The 24,768-nt window shown below is 39.0% G+C and overlaps 1 protein-coding gene across 1 annotated transcript in view; it reads right to left on the bottom strand.

Moving 5' to 3' along the window:
* SLC9A9 (solute carrier family 9 member A9) overlaps positions 1-24,768 on the bottom strand; it is a 366,051-nt gene that overhangs the window by 167,144 nt on the left and 174,139 nt on the right. The window contains exons 10-12 of the mRNA XM_067465985.1: positions 18,887-19,000; positions 14,533-14,644; positions 1,865-2,018 (exon numbers count right to left, since the gene is read on the bottom strand). Coding sequence (XP_067322086.1) covers positions 1,865-2,018; positions 14,533-14,644; positions 18,887-19,000 — 380 coding nt within the window. The remainder of the gene's footprint in view (positions 1-1,864; positions 2,019-14,532; positions 14,645-18,886; positions 19,001-24,768) is intronic.

Raw genomic sequence — 24,768 nt, forward strand, 5'->3', positions numbered from 1 at the left:
TAGGACAAAGCCAGCATAAAACAGTAACACCTGGAAGTTAGTCATCCATGGCTTAGATTTTGAAACAGTGAGATCTACTCACGATATAACTCATGGCCAATGGTTACAGTACAGATCCACCTACAACCTCATCACATGGGCTCTATCCTACGATGCTGCCGGGACAGAGCCTGCTGGAGCCCAGTGCATGATGCAAGACTATTTCTGGCATCCTGGCTCTGTCCTGGCAGCATTGTAGGACAGAGTCCTGAGAACACAGATAGCTTCCTATGTTCTCATTACTTAAGCTGGGGATAGTGTAGGAGGTGGGGGGAAGCCAGGTGGTAATGGGGAGTTGAAGGGGGGTTGATGTGGAATGCTTAATGGTGGTTTCCCCCGCTGTCCAACAGATTTGCCTCACTGTTCCCCAGTTTAAGGATCTAAACGTGATAAGGTTCTTATTTAACTGGTCTAGGGGAAAATCCATTATCAGGGCAACCTCTGGAATCTATGAATTGCTGATGTAGAGATGCTCCATTTTCCTGCAAAAATGTATTATTCAGTCATATTCAGATAAGCAAAACAATATACAATAAACCCCAGAAAAGTGGGGAGGGGATTTAAATCTGATTCTGAGCTCTATACATTCAGACTGTAGCAAGAGAGACTCATATAAATTCTTCTTTGAAACTTTTGATAGAAAAATAAGATGTCAAAGGTGAAAGTTTCTCATTTACTCTTCTTTTTGATATTCTAATATCTTACAATACAAATATAAGATGGGTGATACCTGGCTTGAAAATAGTATATGTGAAAAGGATCCAGGGATCTTAGTGGGTCTTAAATTCAAGAGATGAGTCAACAGTGTGATGCAGCTGCCAAAAAGCCAATGTAGGTTGAGGAGTGTTTTCTCCAGATCAAGGGAAGTTGTAGAACCACCACTCTATTGCATTTCATCTGATCTCACCTGCAATACTATGTCCACTTCTGGGAATCACAGTTCAAGAAAGATGGAACATATTCAAATGAAACCGATTAAATGGTAAAAATGTCTGGAAACTAAGCTTTAGGAAGAACAGCTTAGGGAACTAAATATCCACAGTTGAAAAGGATTCCAAGGACCATTTATTCCAGCCCCCTGCTATGCAGAAATACAAAGAATTCCTGAGAGATGGCCCTCTAACCACTATTCAGAGACTGCCAAAGAAGGAGAGTTTACTATCTTCCATGTTTTGCTGAATTCCATACCAACAACTCAAATTACTTCTATAGTCACAGTTTCTTTGTACTCAACACTGAATGACTATATTTGCAAGAATTTTTCAAAGGTCAAGCTATTAGCCCAACTCAACTAGGCAATCACTCCAAGAAAATAAGCCAAATAGGAAAGCACCTGCAAAGAATAAAGGTCAAATGAGATGTTAAGTGGAATACATATGCTTTGTGATTAACATATTTTCCTTTTCGCAATATGGTTTTCTCAGAGATATGTGCTTGAACCTTCAGGCAGGCTGATTTAAGTTTGTGTTTATCTTTTAGTGGTCAACCATCAAGCAAAGCACACTGAATTCAAGGTAGCCTGCTGAGGATTAGCGCATGCTTTTGCAAATACATCACTTTTAAAATGCGAGCTTAAGATTTGTCTTGTTTGATTCTCAAAACTGTAACCGAGCCAGTTGTGCACCAGTTCAAGTACGTGCCTTATGATTTAATCCTCCAATGTCTGGGTCCAGCCTTTTAAATTCCCTGCACTCTAGATACCAGTTTCCTTTGTATCATTTATGAGCTACAACAAAGGCTAAAGATAAGGGAAAAGACAGAACACACATAGCTTGTAACAAAGCAATTCTTTTTCAATTTTAGATTATGATGTGATACCACTAACCTGATTTGGAGCCATGTAAGCATTGGTGTGGTGCCTCCTCCAAATACCCAGACTGTGAAGAATACAATTAGTAAGGTGGTTGTAAACATCATTTGTTTAGGTTGAGATTCTGTGTCCCGAATAGCCAGTGCAAAGGCTATTGCACCACGTAAACCTTCAAAAGACAGAATGGGGGAAGATCTGTTCAAAAGTGGGCATCCAATCTTCAAAAAAGTTCTTTTAGAACCTTCCTATTGAAGGCCTTTTGAATAAATGGTTTGACTTATACTGGCAAATCTTTCCAAGGATTTAAAATCCTGGTTTTGCAAACAACAAAAAAACCCTTTTATTTGATCAAAGGTTTAATCAATGCAAAGCATACATGTTGAGCAAACTCTAGTTCTGGAAATGAAGTAATCAGACATGGCTTCTTAAATCTGATAAAGATAGGATTGATCCAAAGCTTTCACACCAAGTACACTTTTGATCTTGAAATATAAACAGAGATAGAATGGTCTGTACAAAATGCATTTATTTTATAGGAGAAAAATCTGGAATTGATCATAGCCGCTTTGGACTCCTGTGATGAATATTCTGCCAGCTGGTTGATAATATTTTTGAGCAGGATGTTTGGTCAAGTTAGTGTTATAACTCCAGACGTTTTTAGATTGGTTTCTAAAGTCTCCATACTCTATTTGATTTTGATCCTGGTTTGTACTTGAATGGCAGCTCACCAATGAATTTCAGGTACTGTAGGCTATATTTCAGAGGAAGGAGTTGGAAAAACCTCTTCTGAGTAGTCCTTGCTTAAGAAAACCCTATGAAATATATGAATTATCACAACTCAACATATAACTTGAAAGTACATAAATATTTAGATCCATTTTACTGTGAACTCTAGACTGAAGTTGAGCCAGAAATTGGTTTGAACATCCTGATAGACACTTTCTGTTGTGGAAAGGAAAGGGAACTGTCCTACAGTTCTCAGCAGCCTGTGGTTGGAATTTTCTTGGTGACAGAGAAGCATAAACCCATGTCCGCAACCTCTCCCCTTTCAAATGTACACAGAGAAAGGAAAGAGAGAACAGTCTCTGCCCTCTCACCAGATGTTGGCTTTACATGTACAGATTCTCCTATACACATTTTATTCGATCTCACTACTGATAGCATTGTCAATGATATTTTTCCGGATTGCCTTTCCAAGGTGGGATAAGGACACCACACTTGTAGTTATCAGGTGTAGTTTCCAGTTGGGATTTTAAAGACCATTGGTTTGTCTCATTATAGTTATGGCATGTGACATTGGAGGGCTGTTTTGTTTTCTGTGTGGTTTAAGTGCTTCAGATGTCTTGTGAGGGGGATATTCAGAAACTTGGAGTGATGGACCATCAGTGTGCAGGTGTGCTCTTTTCTAAGATGTGGGGATCTGAATGGATAAGAATTTGCAATGTACTGGGTGAAAGTAAAAAAAAACTGAAGCTCAATCAATGCCTGATAGAAGGTTGGAAAGTGTGCTTATCTGAGAGTGGCTGTCCATTTCCATTCTTGATAACATTGTGTTTCCAGGGATACTCTGAAACCTTGCTTTGTCTTTGAAATCCTTTGTGAATTCTATGAATAAAACCCACCACAGATTGTAGTTTTAATCAGCAGGAAATGACTTAAACCAGATTAAGTCTGCAGTGTTAATCTTACAGTATATTTTGGGAAATGTGATTTTTTTCCCCTTTGTGTTAATGAGAACCAGAAACTCTGAAAGGCTCAAATAAAAATGGGAAGGGGGGCAAGTAAAAAAAATCAAAGAAGTTACTAATTTTAAAAGTTACCAAGGTGGGTTTAATAGAAGGTACGTAACTGCAAAGGAATGCGATTTGACTGAATTCTACATTGAATGTTAAGAGGCAGCCCTCAAATTTGCAACTTCATACCTATAATTCCTTATATAGGACCTTGGCATGTAACTTTTGAAACTAAACAATTCTGGCATTTTATGACCATCTGTCCTCCCAACATTTGATGACCAAACACACATGGTGGAAATTAGCTTTGGGGTAGCCTTGAAAGTCTACTTGAATAAAGAGCACATCTCTTCTCAGGGACTTTGAAATCTGCATGAGTTTGCATTATCTATTTATTCAGCTGTCTTGTTGAATGCCTTTATGTTAGAGGGTTCTCTTTTCAAATGTGAATGCCATGAAGATTTATTATTGGAATGTACAGAGGACAGTACTCTATAAACAATAGCACATCAACTGAATGCTTAAAGAGCAATTATTTGATGAATCCTTTTTAGAAATCTATGGGGTTTTTTTTTTTTTGGTGTGTGGCTCTTTAGGGGGAAAAGAAGAAACAATGCCAAGCCATTTCCATTTTAGATTTTTATGTTCCTTGTGTAGAGAGAATAACATTTCATTTATGCTATGCTGTTTAATTCATATGCCATAAACTTTACAATGTTTTAGGGAGGGAATTCTACTCCGTTGAACAAAAAGAAAACTATCACTTCAGGTTTAACAATGCCAGTAAGTCATGTTTTTTGCATTTTGGTTCATGATGGGTAGAACCTCATTTAAACCTGTGGATCAGGCTTGGAGACTGCTGATAGTAGCTAAGAGACGCAGGAGTCATTGATGCCAGAACTGTCAGGATGATAGCTTTAGTTTAACCCTTTCCTCAAGCTGCATAAATGCTGACACCACATGTATACTTCTATATTGTCTGGATTTTGACAGGAAGACTTCTCACCACATAATGGTATATGCATAAATAGTGATTCAGTCCTCTATGTCTGTGGTAGCTTGTGGATTGAAGGAACTCTCCAAAGTGATGTCTCCTATTTTGGGTTAAGCATCCTGCGTATTTTCTTTCAACATGGAACTAAAACATGGCAAAAAAAAAGCCAATGGGATTTTGGCCTGCATCAATAGGAGCATAGTGTCTAGATCTAGGGAAGTAATGCTACCCCTCTATTCTGTTTTGGTTAGACCACATCTGGAATATTGTGTCCAGTTCTGGGCACCACAATTCAAGAGAGATATTGACAAGCTGGAATGTGTCCAGAGGAGAGCGACTAAAATGATAAAAGGTCTGGAGAACAAGCCCTATGAGGAACGGCTTAAGGAGCTGGGCATGTTTAGCCTGAAGAAGAGAAGGCTGAGAGGGGATATGATAGCCATGTATAAATTTGTGAGAGGAAGCCACAGGGAGGAGGGAGCAAGCTTGTTTTCTGCTTCCCTGGAGACTAGGACGTGGAACAATGGCTTCAAACTACAAGAGAGGAGATTCCATCTGAACATGAGGAAGAACTTCCTGACTGTGAGAGCCATTCAGCAGTGGAACTCTCTGCCCCGGAGTGTGGTGGAGGCTCCTTCTTTGGAAGCTTTTAAACAGAGGCTGGATGGCCATCTGTCAGGGGTGATTTGAATGCAATATTCCTGCTTCCTGGCAGGGGGTTGGACTGGATGGCCCATGAGGTCTCTTCCAACTCTTTGATTCTATGATTCTATGATTCTATGTAGTGGTTCCATCAGCCCACTGGCAATGGGAATCAGAAGTAACCACTGATCTCTGTGTAAGCAAGTGTTACCCCAGGATGAGTCCTTTCCTACATTAGCTGACCAAGTTGTAAAGAATGTTTTCACCACACATCAAGGCCAGACTTATTATAAAAGATAATAATAATAATAATAATAATAATAATGCTTTATTTGTATTCTGCCCTATATCCCCGTGGAGACTCAGTTTCCAACAGAACAGGCAAACATTCAATCCTTATATAAAATGAAAACCATAAAAATTTAAACAAAGAACAATACAAAACATTATACACTATATTAAACTAAGCAATTATATTAAATAATAACCATTAAAAGCCAGCCGAGTTAAAGTGTCATATCAGTTCCATTTCCATTCTGGTTAATCCACACTCTGAGATTTATCTCTCCTCCTCATTATATGCTTGAGAGCATTAAATTGGTTTAAATTATTTCTTAAAAGAGAGTAAGGAGGAGGCCATTTTGATCTCCTTGGGGAGGGTATACCACAGGTGAGGGGCACCTGCTCTTGTCCCACCAGCTATGTTTGGGATGGGGGTGGGACCAAGAGCAGAACTTCCTAAGTCAATTGAAGGGCAGAGACAGGCTTGTACAAGGAGATGCGGTTTGTTAGATAGTCTGGGCCCAAATCATTTAGGGCTTTAAAGGTAATGACCAGCTTTTTGTTTTTGGCCTAGAAACAAATTGGCAGCCAGTGGAGCTGCTGCAACATGGGAGTGGTTCTCTTTCTGTACTGAGCCCTGGTTCAAAGTCTAGTTGTAGCTCTCTGTACCCGTTGAAGCTTCTAAACTAAGCCTCATGTACACTGTAGTAATCTAAATGGGATGTGACTAAGAAGTGGACCACTGTGGCCACATCTGACATCTCAAGATATGGGCACAGTGGGCACACACATTTTAATTTTGCAAAGGCACTCCTGGCTACCACTGACACCTGAGGCTCCAGGGTCAGTGATAAGTCCAGGATCACCCTCAAGATGTGAACCTGTGACTTCAGGGGGAGTGTAACTCCATCCATCACAGGCTGTAACTCTATACCCTGATCTCCTTTATGACTGACCAGGAGCACCTCTGTCTTGTCAGGATTCAATTTCAATTTGTTAGCCCTCATCCAGTCCATTACTGATGTCAGGCACTGGTTTGATGTCAGAACGGTATTCTTGGCTTTTGGTGAAAAGGACTAACAGAGTTGGGTGTCATCTGCATAAATATGACACTGGCTGTACAAACTGACCCCCCCCCCCAATAAAATCAGACAATCAGATGCCTTAATTACATTCATGGAGACTGCATCAATACTAGTGTCTAAGGTGGAGCGGATCTGAGCGACTTTATCTGCAAAGAACTGAGGAAATTCATTACAATGGGCTGCCGATTGGTCAGAGATCCCTGCCTAGGCAGGGTTTAATAGTCCCCTGATCACTCAAAACAGCTTTCTCGGGCAGTTCTTTGCAGATGCAAAGTTGGCAGCGACAAATGATTTCTGTGCTGCCTTAATTGTCATGGAATAGGATCTTAAATATGCTTTCGCCCATGTTAGGACAGATTCACTTCAAATACTCCGCAAACACTTCTTTAGTATCCTGGTAAATTGGTCCGTATCCATCCACGGACTGACTCAGTCCTATTGTGATCATATGTAACAGTTGCCAGACTGCTTCAAGGACGATTTAAGCAATGGGAACATAGAAATCTGACATACAAAAATATTTTTTTCTATCTGTGCTTTAATGTCCCATTTTGGCTAGCAGAAGATCTTTAGAGCTGAAAATATAGATGCTTCTCCTCTATGCTTCTTGAATGACAAAAAATAACATGGGAAATGTCAGGAAATGGACACTAGGACAGGCTATGTGCTATACCACTGGGTTCCAGTACCTGGCATAAGCAGTGGTCCCTTCCCCAGTAATATAGATTTAAAATAAATCAGATGAATTCTCATCCATTCCTCTCACTGTTCGATATTCAAAGCTGAACTGAAATCTTTGTTACAAAGCAGCTCCATTCAATAAGCATGCATTCACAAATGCAAAGTAATGAGCAATTTAAAAAGGAACTTTAAAAAAATGTTTGAGACAATGGTACCTTATAAAAGCTGACTTTTAAGCTGCACTGTGGAATTGCTTTTACAAGGTTATAACAAAAGTAACATTATACACCTACAGAGACTAAATAAAATAGCAAAATGATAATGGTGGGGGTAGAACTAGATCCACAAATCAAACATTTCCCATAGAGTGGTAATAAGTACGCTAAGCGCGAGCCAAGAGTATGGCATATTTACAAAAGCACTCCCTCCTGGGGCCTTGATATACAAAAGAAATAGCTGTATTTTGCCCCCGTGAAAAGGCTTTTTAAACATGCCAACATTATTATTTTCTGGAAAATAGGAATAACATTGTAAATCCCATGTAATGGGCAAGTCCTTTAAATTAAATCAGTAATTCAAGCAATATGCCAAAAAAACTTTATAGATATTTATGAATTTTATATAAGCCCCCCTGTCACTCTAGGTGGGGAGAATACAGTAACCTGAATTTGCTTCTCCAACCAATAAAATACAGCTGCATCTAGGAAGTCCCGAGGTGCCCTTTGAATAATGCACAACCATACCAAGAAAGCCCACTTGGGACCTGCAGCAAACCTGCCGTATCCAGATGAATTTCCTAGAGCTGTCAGGGTAACCAGCATGTAATCATAATTCAAATTAAAATCTCCCTATAAAAGGGGAATCACAGCTCTATTCTTATACATATGGGTTGTAATTTACACCACTCTTCGTCAAGAAAATGTTTAAAAAATCCTTAAGCCCACACTGCACATTGTGGTTTCTTCTTTGCCAGAAAACTAAATGCTTGAAAGATGCTTAGACCTTTGAAACTATTCTAATTTACATGGATTGTAATTTCAACTACATTGAAAAATAGTTGCTATAATCTATATAGAAATAAACAGCATGTCCTCATGAGGGTTGCCAGATAGAACATTGGTGAGGAACTTTTCATGGTTGTGTAGAAGAGGGAATTTCACAAGATATGGCACACAACGATATAAGAACACATTCTCCTTTTTTATTCTGGAAACTATAATATCCTCATAGATGGCATTAGTCCCCATTGGTGACATGTATTCCTACTCTATTGCCAACTGCTGCTAACTGTTGTTGGGCAACTTCTAGGTCCCTTTCCACTCTTCGTAGCAATGTATACTTCAAAACTAGATTTGACAACGTTTGACTGAAGGTGCCTCCAAATAGAAGATTGTAAACTAGGGGTCATATCCCATAATAAATTGTCCTTGTTTTCTTACCATCTTCTCACACTGGCATAATGGAGTCCCCTGGAGGTCTTTCCATGCATATCCCTCACAACAACATGAGAAAACAAAGAGAAAAATCACTTTTCAAAAGTCAGGCATTTCCCTAACTACTGATTGAAGATAGTGGCAAGAAGGAGAGGAAAGCAGGGAAAAGTCATGGGATGGCTGGACATCCTCAAAGATGAATCTTGATGGGGTAGTTCACATCTCCACTATTAAGGATGCTTTCTCCTGCTTTCCTCTGCTTCCCCCCTTTTCTCTCCTGCACCTGGGATAAAGTCATAGGATAAATGACCATCACTCTGTATTCCTCTCCACATTCATTGAGTATGTGGAGCCCCTGGTGGGTTAAACCACTGAGCTGCTGAACTTGCTGCAATTTTCCTGATTCTTTGTCATTCAGGAAGCTAATGCGGGGAGAGTGGGCTTACTCCTTAGCTCCTTGAATGATGATGAATCAGTTAGTACAGAGCAGGCAGCACTGATTGGAGGTTGGGTTATTTGGGGGGGGGGGGCGGGATTGGGGTGCAGGGAGGGTGGGAAACTGAGCCCATGCCCAATGCTATCAATGCAGTTTTTACATGACTGGTCTGTCAGGCTGGTTCCATCACAGAGGTGGTTTAGGATGGCATTCATGCAGTTCAGAACTAGCATTTTTAATGCTGATCCAAGATGCCATTTTGTGCCTGTGTGAAAGGGCCCCTAGCCTAGATGTGAGGTGGTATTGATAGGCATTGAATTGTGCCATCTCCTCACCCTCACCTGTAAACAGGGCCATGGAGGTCACCACCAAAGCCACACCACCTGCTTTTTTGCAGGCAGTTCTAAAGCTCCATCCCTTCACCTTCTGCCACAGCTGCCCCATCTTCTCCTTCTTTCTGCACACATGTGGCAGCCTCAGGTAGATACATCCGCTTCTTTTCTCACAACCTCTGGATGAGCTGTGATAATGTCATAGACTCTTCAGAAATGTCAGCACTTAATATTGGCAGTGTAAGCTGCCAAACAGTGCCATGTCTGTTGAAATAACTGAATGATCAATATGGCCATGAGAAGAATTCACATAAGACCTGAAAACATTTGTATTGTTTCTCACTATTCAGAGTGACTAGTCTAGTAGCTGACAATGAACATAAGCTTTGTAATCAAAACGTCTTTTAAGTTGTGGCATATTTGCTGAATTGGATTTTAAATGAACTAGTGTAAAGCAAGCATCAGCTGTTGTCATCACTGCAACTTAAACCACACTGAGATGCACCTACATGTGCAAGTATATACACATACACATGAAAAGAAAAAAAATGAACCATTGCTGCTGAAAAGATAGCAAAACTCTTGTCACATACAGGTGAAGATGTCAATATTGCTTTACTGGTTGTAAGTGAGCAGAAAGCATTTTAGCAAGTGAAAGCAATGCCTTTCAACTGGAAACATTTACTTTATACCACAGAACAATCTTTGAAAATTTTACACTTTAAACATCTTTTGTGTGTGGTTTTTCTGTGCAGAAAACAGCATACTCTGCATAAAAAACAGCAGGAAGTAGTTGTAGTGATCCTGCTGGGGAATTATTTGCCACAAGATTCACTCTTTTTTTGCACAGGAAAAATTTTATATGTAAAAAACAGCACTTTATGTACACATTTTTTTAAAAACCTAGAAGTGTACATAAAGACGATGCATCTCATTTTGAAAAAAGTGCTGACACCACTTAATAGAAATTCAATTCATGCTTTTTTCATGTTGATATTGATGAAATGAGAGGTAATTGATGTTATGTGTGGTCATGAAAAAACATGTGCAGTGGGCCCTTGCTATCTACTGGGGCTTGATTCCAAGGCCCCCCTTTAGTCACTAAAATTTGTGGTTGTCCAAGTCCCATTCTATGCAACAGCATAGTACAAGAGTGGATTGCTACCCATACCATATCTCCAGTGCCCCTGTGGCACAGTGGATTAAAACGCTGAGCTGTTGAATTTGCTGACTGAAAGGACACAGGTTCAATCTGGGGAGTAGTATGATCTCCTGCTGTTAGCCCCAGCTACTGCCAACCTAGTAGTTCAAAAACATGCAAATGTAAGTAGATCAATTGGTACCACCCCGGCAGGAAGGTAATGGTGCTCCATGCAGTCATGCTGGCCAAATGATCTTGGAGATGTCTATGGACCACATTAGCTCTTCAGCTTAGAAATGGAGATGAGCACCAACCCCCCGAGTTGGACATGACTGGACTTAATGCCAGGGGAAAACCTTTACCATTACCTTTTACATTCAGTCTGAATGGATGAATTCATGAACATCCCCTCTTTCACACATGGCCTGTGTGACCTTAAACTATTATACTTGATAATCCAAAAAGAAATCAAATATTTCAATATAAATCAGGGGGTTGGTTCATGGTTCCTCAGAATGTTGGGGGGAGGGGAGGACTATCGTTTGAAAAAAAATCATGAATGAATTCCTGTACACACTGCACATATCTTATTTGTAGTACAAAAATATGAAATAAAAATACAATATTTAAAATGAAGAACAATTTTAACCTACATAAATTTACCAGTATTTAAATGGGAAGTGTGGACATGCTTTTAACTGTTAAGATTATCAAGTCAATTGGCAATGTTGTTGTTGTGTGCCTTCAATTACTTTCAGACTAAAGTTTAGGGCAGAGCCTGGGTAAATGACCTTGGAGGGCCCTGGTCTAAAGTCTTAGAGCAAGAAATTTCTGCTGAATACAAGGCACAATAAATATTTACTGGCTGATTCTCTAGATGTCAAAAGTAACTTATAAAACTTTCAAAAGGGGAAAACTTTCTAGTACCTGTGCTTAGAATTGTAGTTACGATAACATTTTGAAGACTGTTACTTCCATTTTCCTAGACACATTTTAATACCGCCCCTCTTACCACATGGAGGCACATTTAGAAATTTAGTCATAGTGAGATCTTCCTGTCAGAAATGGTTAACTAACTTCACCCCTAATTGCGGATTCTCATTAAGCCCTTTTGATGGTGGGGCTTCATGCATAGCCATTTCCCGCCCCTGCTCTCTCTCTCTCATTATTGCAGAAGTGAAAGGAGAAAATTTTGCAATTCTTAAGCCTGCAAAGTATGTTTCTTGGCCATGGAAAGTGGTTGTTTTCCTTAATTTGCTTCCCAGAATAGAGCTCTATGCCAGGGTTGTTTATTCTTTTGTCTTTTTGTCCTACTATAATTATATTGCTTCATCACACCTAGAACTCAGCAATTATGGAACTAACTGAATTCTTCTTAACCTAGAATGTTATATGTAGATTAGAGATCCTTTGTGCAGAGTGCATTTCTACATAAATTATGAACACAGGCATAGGTTTTAACCTTTTGTATGTGCCTCATACATATTTGATGTTCTTTGACCTGGAAATCACTAGATTCTCTTGGAAAAAAAATAAAAATGAAACCAACCAGGCTGTCATCAGGAAGAAAATCATTATAGCTTCCAAGAGAGTAGCAGTGTTAGCCTATTACGTGTACAATAACAATGCAAAAAGATCTAAATCTGATTCTTAGAGTCCTATCATACTACACAATTATAGCACTATCATTTCATTTTCACTCCCTGAGTTTGGGATTTGTGGTTCAGGGCAATACATTTAGAATTCCCACAGGCTCCCACAGGCTCCCCTTCCTGTCACTTTAGGCATTGTGTTTGACTTTCTGATAGAAGGAAAAGCATGGGGGGGGGGGGGAGGCACTACTCCAGCATCTCCAAATCAAGAGAGAAGAGAGGGCTTTTTAAAGGAAGCCCAGGGTAGGATACCTCCAGGTTGATTTCTCTTCCTTCCCTGGGAAATGGAAAGCGTCCTTAAAATGCCTTGGAAACCTGCCTACTGCAGGAAGAGAGGGCATGCGCCTGCAGCTCCTGTCTCCACTAGAGTATAAATAGTATTATCAAAGCTTTAAACCTAGTCTCCTCTACAGACTGAATGGAAAAGATCACAGAAAGAGTGGTATCTTAACTTTGAAGCTTTTTCCCCCACTCATGTCACCGTCATGGAAGTAGCCCTCATTTATGTGCGTGTGGGGGCAGAGAGGGGGGAATAACCAGCAAAAATAGAGAAAATGATTTTCCTCCTTCAACTCTGCCCCCCTAAAATGGACTAGCCTCCTCTGTCTAGGCCTCCTTCGGGAGTCCGCCTGGATAATGGAACAGTACCCAAAAAGCTAAGTTTGTCTTAATTTGATTTTTAATTACTGTATTTCAATATTAACATCAAGTTAATACAGAGTTTTTGGAGTGGTATAGTATAGAGTATAGTATTAGTTAGGCCCATTTTAATAGTAACTCTCAAACATCCAGAAATTAAATTTAACCAGTATCTTCCAATCCGGATGAGTGCTGGTTAAATGAGAGGTCAATCTTTTGGGATATTATTATTATTATTATTATTATTATTATTATTATTATTATTATTAGCTTTATTTATACTTCTCCTTTCTCCTCATGGGGACTCAAGGTGGCTAACAATCCCACATTTTAGTCGCAGAAAAACAAAGTGAATATAAAAATTAAGAAACAATTAAATAATACAGTGTGGATTTAGGTTAAAAATAATAACAACTACTACAATAATAATAGATTTTATTTGTTACCTGCCTCTACTCCCCACTCAAGATGGGGCACAACCAAGCTAAAACAGCACCATAAAATACATACAGCAAAATACATATATCAAAGGAAAAGGTGTAAAGATTAGAATTGACTGGGTAAGCCTGGCAGAAGTTCTGTCTTTAGTTGTGTTTGCAATTCTGACATTGATTTAGTCATTGGATTTAGTGCAGGCATTAGCCAAGTGGAGACAGTTCTCATGAGACTTAGAACCAGAAAAATGCCTGCAAAGAGAGGTGTATGGCAGATGCCTCTCCCATGTCCTGCATCTTAGTAACTCCCTGAGGGTACTGGTTGGGGATTCTGGCGATTATATGGCAATTGTAGTCAAAATAACTTTCAAAGAACTAGAGTGTAAGGCCACAACAATTGCACTGATAAAAATGGAAGGCAGTATTTCTACAGCAAGCCACATAAACCAGATACCAAATTAAAATTCTTTTTTAAAGGTTGGTAGGAAAGAAATGTCTTTGTTTGATACTGAGATAAGATAGGAGTTGGGCTAATTTCTCTAGGGAGAACATACAAATGAAATTTCAAATGAAAATGTGACCACACACAGGCCCATATAAACACCCATCTCCTTTTTCTCCTGAAAGTGACAAAATAAATAAAAAAGGCAGTCACATAACAGGTTGGACCATGCTGCATTCATATTGCATATTATCTTATCTGTGCAGTGAAGGGGAGATGTCATGCTTGCCTCCACACCATCCGAAGATTGTCATTACCCAGGAACTCTCTTAAACAGGAAAAAGCATGTATAGACTTGAGATTCTAAAATGAGAGGGATATACTCCAAAAGGAGTGAGCCTGCTCCCAGTGGGGAAGAAATGAGGCAGCCAGCTTGCAACATGATTATGCTGTGTTAGTGTCATTTCCCCAGCTGAGCTGCTGCTTTCAAGTCCACTTCATAAACTTCCATAATGGGCAGGCTGTACCATGGTAATTAAAATGATTAAAATCATTACTGCACATCACCAGAGGACAGAGGAAGCTCTTTTTCAAATGATACTAAATCTCTCCAATGAATGTTTTGGATCACAGAGCAGCTCTCTTGTCATTGCCTGTAAATATCCTTCCCTTTCTCTTTCTATGAAAAACTGTTGTTATGTTCTGCCTTATGTTTCCCCTTTAAGTAGGGACATGGTAGCAGAAGCAATCCACTTACCTGAGAACATCATCATATGTTGAAAATTCCTGGGAATCTTTTGTTTTCGGCCCAAGTTGAGAATGAAAGAAATTGGATATATGTTACAGGCTCTTGCGATGAATATTGCAACCTGCATCATGGGACATCACATGTTGAGGAAAACAATGCAGGAAACAAGATACGCAAATGTCCAGCAAATGAGTTCAATGAGATACCCAAATATCTAGCAGATGAGTTCAAGGACACAGAGGAATTACCCATTTATGAGACTCTGGGACAGAAACAAAATTAATATGTTCATTGTTTATTTCAGGCAACATCTTTTCTTGGGGTTCATTTTGTTCTGTCTTGAACATCTCCCCCTTCATGCCAATTTGCATTCTTGCTATTCAGAATTCATGTGCCATCTTTATCAAGGACAAAAGCTCCCATGCTCAATCTCTCGGGGGAAAAAATCTCAGTAGAAATTGTTCAGCCACCAACAGTATTATTTCCTCCAACAATAATTCTGGAAAGATAAATGTACTTTGAAACATGATTACTACTTCATTTCCCCACAATTCATGTTGTCTCCATCTAATGTTCTCCACTTTGGTGTCCTTCCTCCCCACCCTTTCTATTATTTTTGTATGGCTCAGAAAATTGTGCTGATGTTCTCATTATCCTTCTGCACATCCAGTGCCAAAGTTGTTTAGAAAAAAAAATAAGGACACTTTACACCCTGAAAAAAGAAAATACAGAAAAAGAAATAGGGAAGGTAAAAGAAAAAAAATGCACCTCTTTACTGTACACAAATACCCTGCTGGTAACAGGTTTCCTTCAGGCCTCATCAGTATTTTCTTTATCACTCTAAAAGCTTTTTTCATACTGTGGATGTGAACAGAGAGCTATCTTTGGTAGCCTTTGGAAGCGTTATCACTGTGGGACTTTGATAAATATATGACCATAATCCCATAGCTATATTGTTGAATTAATGAGCTGGTGTGGACAGTCACTACTGAATGTGTGTTTGTATATGGACAGCCAGATTCACCAATACATAAATGAGTGCTTGTATAAAAAATGATGGGTGATAGATGGGAGCTAGACAAATGCTTTTCAGAAATAGGTTTCAGAAATCTCAAAGATGCAAGAATTAGTAATTATGGAGGGCTTCAATTACTTTGATAACTGCTGAGTAATTAACTCTGGTAAGCATAGGCTGTCCAACAAATTCCTGATATGCCTTGTCGATAATTCCCTATTTCAAAAGATAGAAAAAGGAACAAGGGGATCAACTCTCTTGGATTTGATTCAGGCCAAGACGGAGGAGTTGATCACTGGAATCAAAATAGTTGATTCTTAAGGAGGAAGATATCACTTAATGCTAGAACTCACAATTATGGAACAGAGGAACTTAAAATGCTAAAGGAGAAAGACATCCAGAAAGGATGGAAGTTCTTGAAGAAGGAATTGCAAAGAATGCAATTGCAAACAATCCCATTAACAGGAAAACCTGGAAACATCTGCAAAGCTCAATGTGGGTGTGCAGCAACTCAAGGAAAAAGTGGGGGTGGGTTGGGAATAATATCTATAAGTTATAGAAGGAAGGATGAATCCCCAGTGAAGAACACAGATATGTAGCCTTGACTTGCAGGAATTGTATAAAGACAGCTCAGAACGAGTTGAGATTAGGTTGACAAGCAAGAGGCAACAAAAAGTTATTCCCCAGATAACATTTGAGGCAAGAGAATGATCAAGGAGACAGTGGGGACTGCTGTTCAGTAAGGACACTAAAACACTAAGAGATCACTTCATACTGGCAAAACTACACAGTATTCAACGTTGTCCCAAAAAGTGGGCAGTGTGCTTCTGTGGAAAAGCAGAGACATTGGCAAGGGTCCTGGATTGCAAATCAAGATTGCTAGGGGTTGATCATCTAGGTAACCTAAATAAGTCTGAATCTGCAGGACCAAATTAATGCATCTCTGGGCTCTTCCAGACAGACCCAAAATGCAGGATCTGTCTTGCTTTTTACCAGATGTCCAGACAACACCTCAGCTAAAAGAGAATTAATGCAGAGTAACCCAGATTTTCCCAGTTTACTTTGCATTAATTAAACAACTCTAAAGACTTGGATCATAAACTAAAGTTCAGGTCTTTAGAGGTGAAAGCCCTGTAGGGAATGACTCCTGGGTCTGCAGAGCTATCCTTTTTAGGGCTCCCAAAATCCCAGAGGAACAGGATGGAACCCCCTCCCCTCCCAGCCCCCCATTTTGCCCCTCAAACTTAAAGAGGGGCCTGCGGGCAATGCAGGCCCTCTCTACAGTCCTCCTGATGTGAGAAAATGGTGCATCAGGAGGTGGGAGAGGAGGGATTTTCTTGCTGCCCACAGGTCCCTCCGGTAAGTTTGGGGAGCAAAATGGGGGGCTGGAAGGGGCCTGGAAGGCATCTAACAACTCCTCCCAGGAAAGCCTGGGGCTTGTTTTAGGGGTGAGGACTAAAACTCAAGATGAAGCCGGCTGTTTTAACCTGCTTCCTTTCGGGTTTTAGCATAGTGCAGAAGGGCCTCAGAGTATTCAAGGAATGTACTGTATCAACCACGTGCCATAATTTTTGAGAAATTTTGAAGAACAGGTGAGATACCAGATGACTATAAAAATGTAAACAGTCCCATACTTTAAAAAAAAAAAACGGCAAAAGAAAAGAGCCAGAAAACTACAGGGCAATCAACCTGACCCCAATACCAAAAAAATATTAAAATGGATTTTATACAGGAGTCTTTCTACAAGTATCTTGATGACAATGTTGTATTCAGTAGAAGTCAGCATTGGTTTGACAAGAACAAAATCTGCCAAACTAATATTACATTTTTCTGATCATTTCTGTACTTCAGTAGATGGGTTTTGACTCCCTTTTAACTGGGCCTGATGGGAGTCAAAATCCCACAACTAGAACGCTGTACTTTTGTCCTGCTTTAGATGGGAGTGAGGCAGTTGCCTCTAACAGTAGATTTGGGGTTTCATGAAAGGGCAGAAATGTCCCTTAATTAAATGTATTCCTCTTGTACTACCAGGGAAGGTCAGATGTGTTTATACAATTTTCTGCCTCATGTACCAAATTATATTGGCTCTGAGTACTATGGACCTTGGAGTTGTGTGCGTCGTTGTCTGTTTCACCTCTGGCAGAAAATTGTCTTAGATACTCCTGGGAAAGGTACATTGTTTACTTGTGCCGTTTGTTTTTTCATCGATGGCTGCAGATAGTTATATGCTCTTCCCGGTTCAGTAGCAACATGGAGTTGCTCCAAAACACACACTGGAAAGTCTTATTAACTAGAGATAGAAAGTATACTCTAAAGTGTTTGAAAAATGTCTGGAAAGTATTTTTTCTGAGTGTTGGGAAACCCTGATAAGGAGAAACCTGGATTGAGGAGAAATTTTGCAGTTTGGGAATGATTCTTGATAAAATTTGCACATGCTTTTTTGTTCAATAAACAATATGTATTGCACAGAAAATAATGCAAAATAACTTTTAGCACAATAATTTCATAAAATTGCTGTTTTCTGTTAAAAGTCTTTTGCACAATGGGAAGAAAATTATTAAAAACTGCTGGTTGCTCTGTGTACAAAATAGGTGAAGAATTGCATCACTACAATAGACTGGCTTGTTCCCAAGGCATCTGATGCCATTGAAGATACATTATTTTTCATGTCCAGGAAACCTGCCCTGTTATGGTTTCAGATCTTGCAAAGCACGGCAAGTTGAACTTCATCACTTCCAATAAAGATCAATATTGTAAGACAGTGGTTCTCAACTTGTGGGTCCCTAGGTGTTTTGGCCTATAACTACCAGAAATCCCAGTCAGTTTACCAGCTGTTAGGATTTCTGGGCCAAAACATCTGAAGACCCACAGGTTGAGAACCACTGTTGTAAGGGATATGTCTGGAACAAAGGTCCTCACATCTCTCTACTCAGTGTTAAAGAGAGTTCAGCTACACAATGGAATGAAAACAGCTTGACACCACTTTAACTACCATGAATCAATGCTAGGAAATCATGAAAGCTGCGGTTTTGTGAGATACCAGCATTATTTGATGGAAAGGCTTAGGTCTTTGCAAAACTATACATCCCACTATTCCATAACACTGAGCCACTGCAATTTAGTATCAAACTGCATTAATTCTACAGTGCAGATGCATCCAGAGAGGTCCTGATGTCCAAAAAATTTAATCCACTTATAATTTTCTCATGGCATTCCAGAAACCTGTTTTTCAACCATTTTTGATACCTGTATGTATGTGTGTGTGTGGAGAGAGAGAGAAACAACCACTTTAAGTCTTATAATATACATTTTCTATACCATATTTACTACTACTTAAGGAAAGGATACAAATGCTCCAAATATAAACAGTGCGTTGAAGATGTGGTTTTGGAAAGTGAACAGCGCTAATCCCATGTAACAGAAAATAACATTCTCAGCCAAAAAGTTCATGAACTCGAACAACTGAAACGAGAGATAAACAAAACCTATTACCATTCAGGTTTGAAGTTGGCGAGTAGCCATTATATGTTCAATGAGGAGTATTATTTTGAGGAAAATAAACAATCACAACATGATCTACAACAGTTTTACTGTTTCAGCCTTAAACCCATTATGTCCGCACTTCTCAAGGTTGCAAGCACAAATCTCAAGGTAAAGAAATGTTTTAAAAAACCGCTAACCTATGTAGGTTGAAGATGGGGCAATGAATAAGTATAGCTTTAATTCTGTACTTTATCACATATTAAATGTTCTTTTTAGTTTGGAATTCTATTTGTGTGTGTTTATATATTGTGGCAACTGCATCATACATAGAACTTGCACATTAACCTATTTTTAGAGCACCACTAAAAAGCTGCAATAATGCAGAAAATGTGGGCTTAGTTCTGCTCATGGAAAGCAATAGCCAGGCATGATAATCTCTGGTTTTCTAAATGCACTTACAAAACGGTCAGCTAGCATGGTGTGGTCGTTTGAATGCTAGATGAAGGCATTCAAACGACTTGCAATCCCACTGGATGGTATTATTTATTTATTTATTTATTTATTTATTTATTTATTTATTTATGACATTTATATCCCACCCTTCTCACCCCAAAGGGGACTAGAGCAGCATACAATTTATATGTACATGCAATATTATTTGCCACATAACTGTTTCTCAACCCAGAAGAAGGCAGTGGCAAAACCTCCTCTCAAATCAGTCTTCCCATGAAAACTTTATGATAAAGTTGCCATAATCTGGAGTTAACGTAAAGGCCTATAACAAAACAACCCAATGTGTAGAATACAATGCCACTGACACTAGTAGGATTTACTCTAATGTAAAGAGTTTGGCCATCAAGTTGCGTAAGACAAATCACTTTATATTATAGAATTTACTTTAATTCTTTAAAAAATGACATAATGCAGTGAAAAGGAATACCTTAGCATGAAAAATAAAGAAACATCATTATAACTATAAAAATGCATCACTGTTAAAGCATCATTATACCATTTATAGCTTATAATATAAACATGTAAAATTATGAAGACATTTCAGGAGAGAATTGGCCACTCTCTTAATAATGCTCTTATCAATGCTTTGAAGCATGTTTTCATATATGGATTCATTTCATTTCATAGTAATCCATTATAGTTTGAAAAAGTAGTCCATTTCTCTCATAATGTTACAATGTTGAAAAAGTACTACACCACATCTCCTGCTGTATTGTCTATTACTTTTTGTTATTTTCCATAGTTCTTTATTTTTAAAACTTTAAAAACCAATAGGATGGCTTAAAACTGGAAAAAAATCCTTGCCAAATGCATTTAGAAAGGATTTAGAAGATCATGAGGAGTAACTTTATAAAGTTAACATAAAGTAATATTTACTAGGCTGCACCCTGGCTGTAGAACTCCCTCCCAAGAGAAACCAGAATGGCCCCATCCCTCCTGGCCTTCCGCAAACAGGTCAAGGCCTTCCTCTGCCAACAGGCTTTTGGGTAAGGGTAAGGGGAGGCTTTGGGGATGGCGGGTGGGACGGGAGGGGAGAATATGAGTTTTAAGGGCCATTTTAATGTATTTGCTGTATTTTAATTCTGTTTTTAATACATGATTATTGTTTAATTGTTTTTTAACATTTGTATTGCTCTGTGTGGATTAATATTAGCTGCCTTGAGTCCCCATGGGGAGAAAGGTGGGATATAAATAACAACAACAACAACTTGTTACAATTCTGTGAAATATAACTTTGTTATGTCCTCACTACCCCAAAAGATAATTTAGGACAGGTAATACTAATTATGTTACTTGCAACTTATTACTTCCAAGCTCTGATCAGTGGCTGTGGCTGCTCTAATAGCTGGAGAGAAAACATATGCTGCACAATTCCAAAACAGAATAATGAATCATGTCATGCATGATATCTTTCTATAGATGCAATGCTACATAATCTGAGGAAGAGTGAAAGGTTTTCTTCCCAGCTGGGAGTGATAACAGTGACATGGAAAGTGAGATAACCATTCAGAAGGGTTAATGTAGTTGTGGTCCAGTTGAACAGTGTGGTCTACAACCTACCACCACAATAGGATCGGGAGGGTATGTGTAGCTACCTCTGGGGCAGTCTGGAGCATTTTTGCACCACACTGGAACTGGATTTACTGACCAGTGTTATTCACCCAAGGTGAGATTAAAAAGAAAGGATAAGCAAGACAGCATCTGGGGAATCTCCAGTTTGTGAGTTAGGGAAAGCAATGCTCTCTGATGTGGTATCAGATTTTATGTGGTATGAGATTTCTAACCTTTAACACACAGATGATGTAGGATTTCCCTTTAAACCTTAATTCTTTCATTCCTTTAATTTATATTCTTGCCTTTCTCCCTGCAAAGGATTCACGGCAGCTCTTTGGATACACAAAATGTATGCAAGATTATATAAAGATTAGGTAACATGGTAAGAACAACAGGTGTAGGATATGGTTTGAGATGGAAATTGGAAAACCTGCTGCCAAAATTCAAATCCCCAGAATGGCAGTTTTTCCCTCTGCTGTCCTTCTATTTAAACCCTTCTCTCACTATACAAAGCAGCAGATGTATTGTATTTAAAAGTATCTTTCTTTCTAACCAAGAGCATGGGTTTTTGTTAATTACTTTGAAGGGTATCTCATATTTTCTCTTAAAATCTCAGACAGAGATCTAAATTGAGGTCATGGCAATATGAAATTGAATTTTAAAGCAAATGGATTAATACATAGATTAAAAGACAGAAAATTAATCTACTGCCCTCTGTGAATTTATTAGATAACTTTCTGTGGCATTAGTAAAAAGATAAATCAGTCAGTCTATAAACAAGCTTAATAACACCCTAAAGTATTAAATTGATGTCTTCTTCACAACCATCCACTCTCATGTGGGAGTACCTTTTCTCATGCATTTGTAGTATGAACAGGAATACCACAAGTATATTGGTTAGGTGATCATGAAGTACTCTCTTACCAAATTATTCTTGTGCCTCTTGGCAAACAGGAAAGATATGAGCAACAGATTGTCATATTTGCTGACTTCTTGAAGCTGTATAGATTTATGTTGGACTCCATAAGACAGAGGCTACTATGGTTTTTGAGAACCGCATCTGAGGCCCCTTCCACACAGCTGTATAAAACCCCACATTATCTGCTTTGAACTGGGTTATATGGCAGTGTGGACTCAGATAACCCTGTTCAAAGCAGATATTGTGGGATTTTCTGTCTTGATATGCTGGGTTATATGGCTGAGTGAAAGGGCCCAGAGAGGAAAACATTCTGTATGATGTCAGGACTGAACTTCTAGAATTGCAGAAAACACGTCTTGTAAATGATGTTGACTCGATATTGTAAAAGATTTATAAAGGTGAGAGTTATTCATAACAACAACCGTATATAGTCTCTGTTAAAAAATGAGAATAAAATTGATGACATTTGAGCAGTGCTGCTTAATTAGAACACAGTTATGAAAAGTGTTTCATGTAGCTGAGAGTATTGATAAATCAATAATGAAGAAACTTCTTCCCCTGACTTTTAAATTAAACTGCAAGTCAATTCAAAATGTATTCATTATTGTTGGCTTTTCAAACATTATTGCTGCATGTTAACTGCTTTACTCATTTTTTTTTTCTATTTCAATTACAGATTTAACAATCACAAAAGAGCAGGTTTCGCTTTTTTAGCTATAGCACAAAATCTTTGAGACTTTGGGTAAAAATGTCAGGAATAATGAATGCTGACAGCACAGTAGTGTTACATTCTTCATTCTTAGGTTAAGCAGCTTAGAGTAGAGGAATCATGCATATAAGAAGATAAGCTCCTGGTTTATTTTTGCTTCATATGAGGTGACAATTTTAAAGTTTGAGCTGGTTTGGGAACAGCCACCTGCCACAAAAGACCATGTTTTGTTTCTTGGAGGGAGTCCCAAGGAAGATAAATATAGAAATAAGAAATAAAAAAGGGAAGGAATACCGTATTTACTTGAGTCTAATGTGCCATCAAATCTAATGCACACCTCAGTTTTCAAAACCCTGGGGGGAAAAAAAAGCATTTGCTGCCAAATGTAATGTGCAAAAAGTGGCCAAAAGTGCCCTCATTGTAATATGCTGCCTGCTTAGAATTCCTTCTTTAAAAAACAAAAGTGTTAGGACACGAAAGCATCCAGCAATGGAAGAGCAAACATGAGATGTATCTATGTTGCACAATTAATATACTTTAACTGCCTTGGTTCAATGCTATGGAATCATGGGGATTGTAGTTTTACAAGATCTTGAGCCTTATTTGCCAAATGCTGATGCTCAACAAACTACAAATCCCACATAGCATAGCATTGAGCACTGACTATTAAATTAGATATGGGGTCCCTCAAAGATGAGCTCCTGAAGCGGTTTCCCCTTCTGCTTTAGCTCATTACTAAGATGAACATATGATGCAAATCTAATGTGCACCCTAATTTTGCAAGGTAATTTAGCCAAAAGGCTGATTATTAGATTCAACCAAACACAGTGAAGACATCTGCCCTTGTGCTTTGCTACACTGCTGTTGAATACGCACACCCAGTGTGGAACACATCTCACCACATTAAAACAGTGAATGTGTCTCTAAATGAGACATGCTGCATTATCACAAGATGTCTATGCCCTACACCACTGGAGAAATTATACTGTTTAGCCAGTATTGCACCATCTGATATCCATCAGGAAGTAGCAGGCAGTAATGAAAGGACCAAGGCAGTGACATCTCTGGCCCATCCTTTGTTTGGACATCACCCAGCATGCCAACGCCTTAAATCAAGAAATAGCTTTCTAAGATTTTACAGAGATACTTGCAAGAACAACTCAGCAAGTGAGAGTCCAAAAGTGGTAGGCTAAAACTCAGAATCTCAATCCATGGCTGATACTGAAGAGAGACTCCCTCCTGGGCACACGGAAGACTGGGCAACTTGGAAGGCACTGAACAGACTGAGCTCTGACATCATGAGATGCAGAGCCAATCTTCAGAAATGGGGCTACATAGTGGAGTCTAAGACATGCAAGTGTGGAGAAGAGCAAACCACAGATCACTTATTTACTACTATGCAGCCAGAACCCTGCCATATGCAGAATGGAGAACATTGTTACAGCTAAACCAGAGGCACTCCAAGTGGTCAGCTTCTGGTTGAAGGACATATAGCATAATGCCAACTTTTTAACTGTGTTTGTTTTTTAAAATACATTATAACTGTACCTTCAATTAGCTTCTGACATGATTAAATACATTTTCATTGCTTATTTCTTTGCTCATTGCTTGAGAGTCCTGATTGCTTGAGATCCAGTTAACTGAGAGTCTACTGTCCCTTCCTGGCTCTGGTGTATTCCAGTATGTTCTTTCTGGGTGGTGACTTGGTCCCTAATATAACCTCTGTTTTCTGGCTTTCTTTACTGCCTACAATTCAGGCCTACCAAAAAGTAGGGCTACAAAGCGTTTATGTTTCACTAGACACATTGGTTTGATAATGGAAGTCCTCTCTCATGTTGGTGTTGGCTTATTAATACTCAGTAGCTCTCAGATAAGCTTTGGAAGTTTCCCTGATTTATAGGGATGAGATGGAGCATTGATGCATTACGGCCACATTCCAGGGGGAAGACATCTGATTTAAAAGAGATGTACTCATACTCCACAGGGACAAGAGAATGAGACAGGGAAATCCTACATTGTGATTGAGTTCTTGCATTATGCCATGTTTCACCA

This window comes from Anolis sagrei, chromosome 3, assembly GCF_037176765.1.
Source record: "Anolis sagrei isolate rAnoSag1 chromosome 3, rAnoSag1.mat, whole genome shotgun sequence".
NCBI classification, from domain to species: domain Eukaryota; kingdom Metazoa; phylum Chordata; class Lepidosauria; order Squamata; family Dactyloidae; genus Anolis; species Anolis sagrei.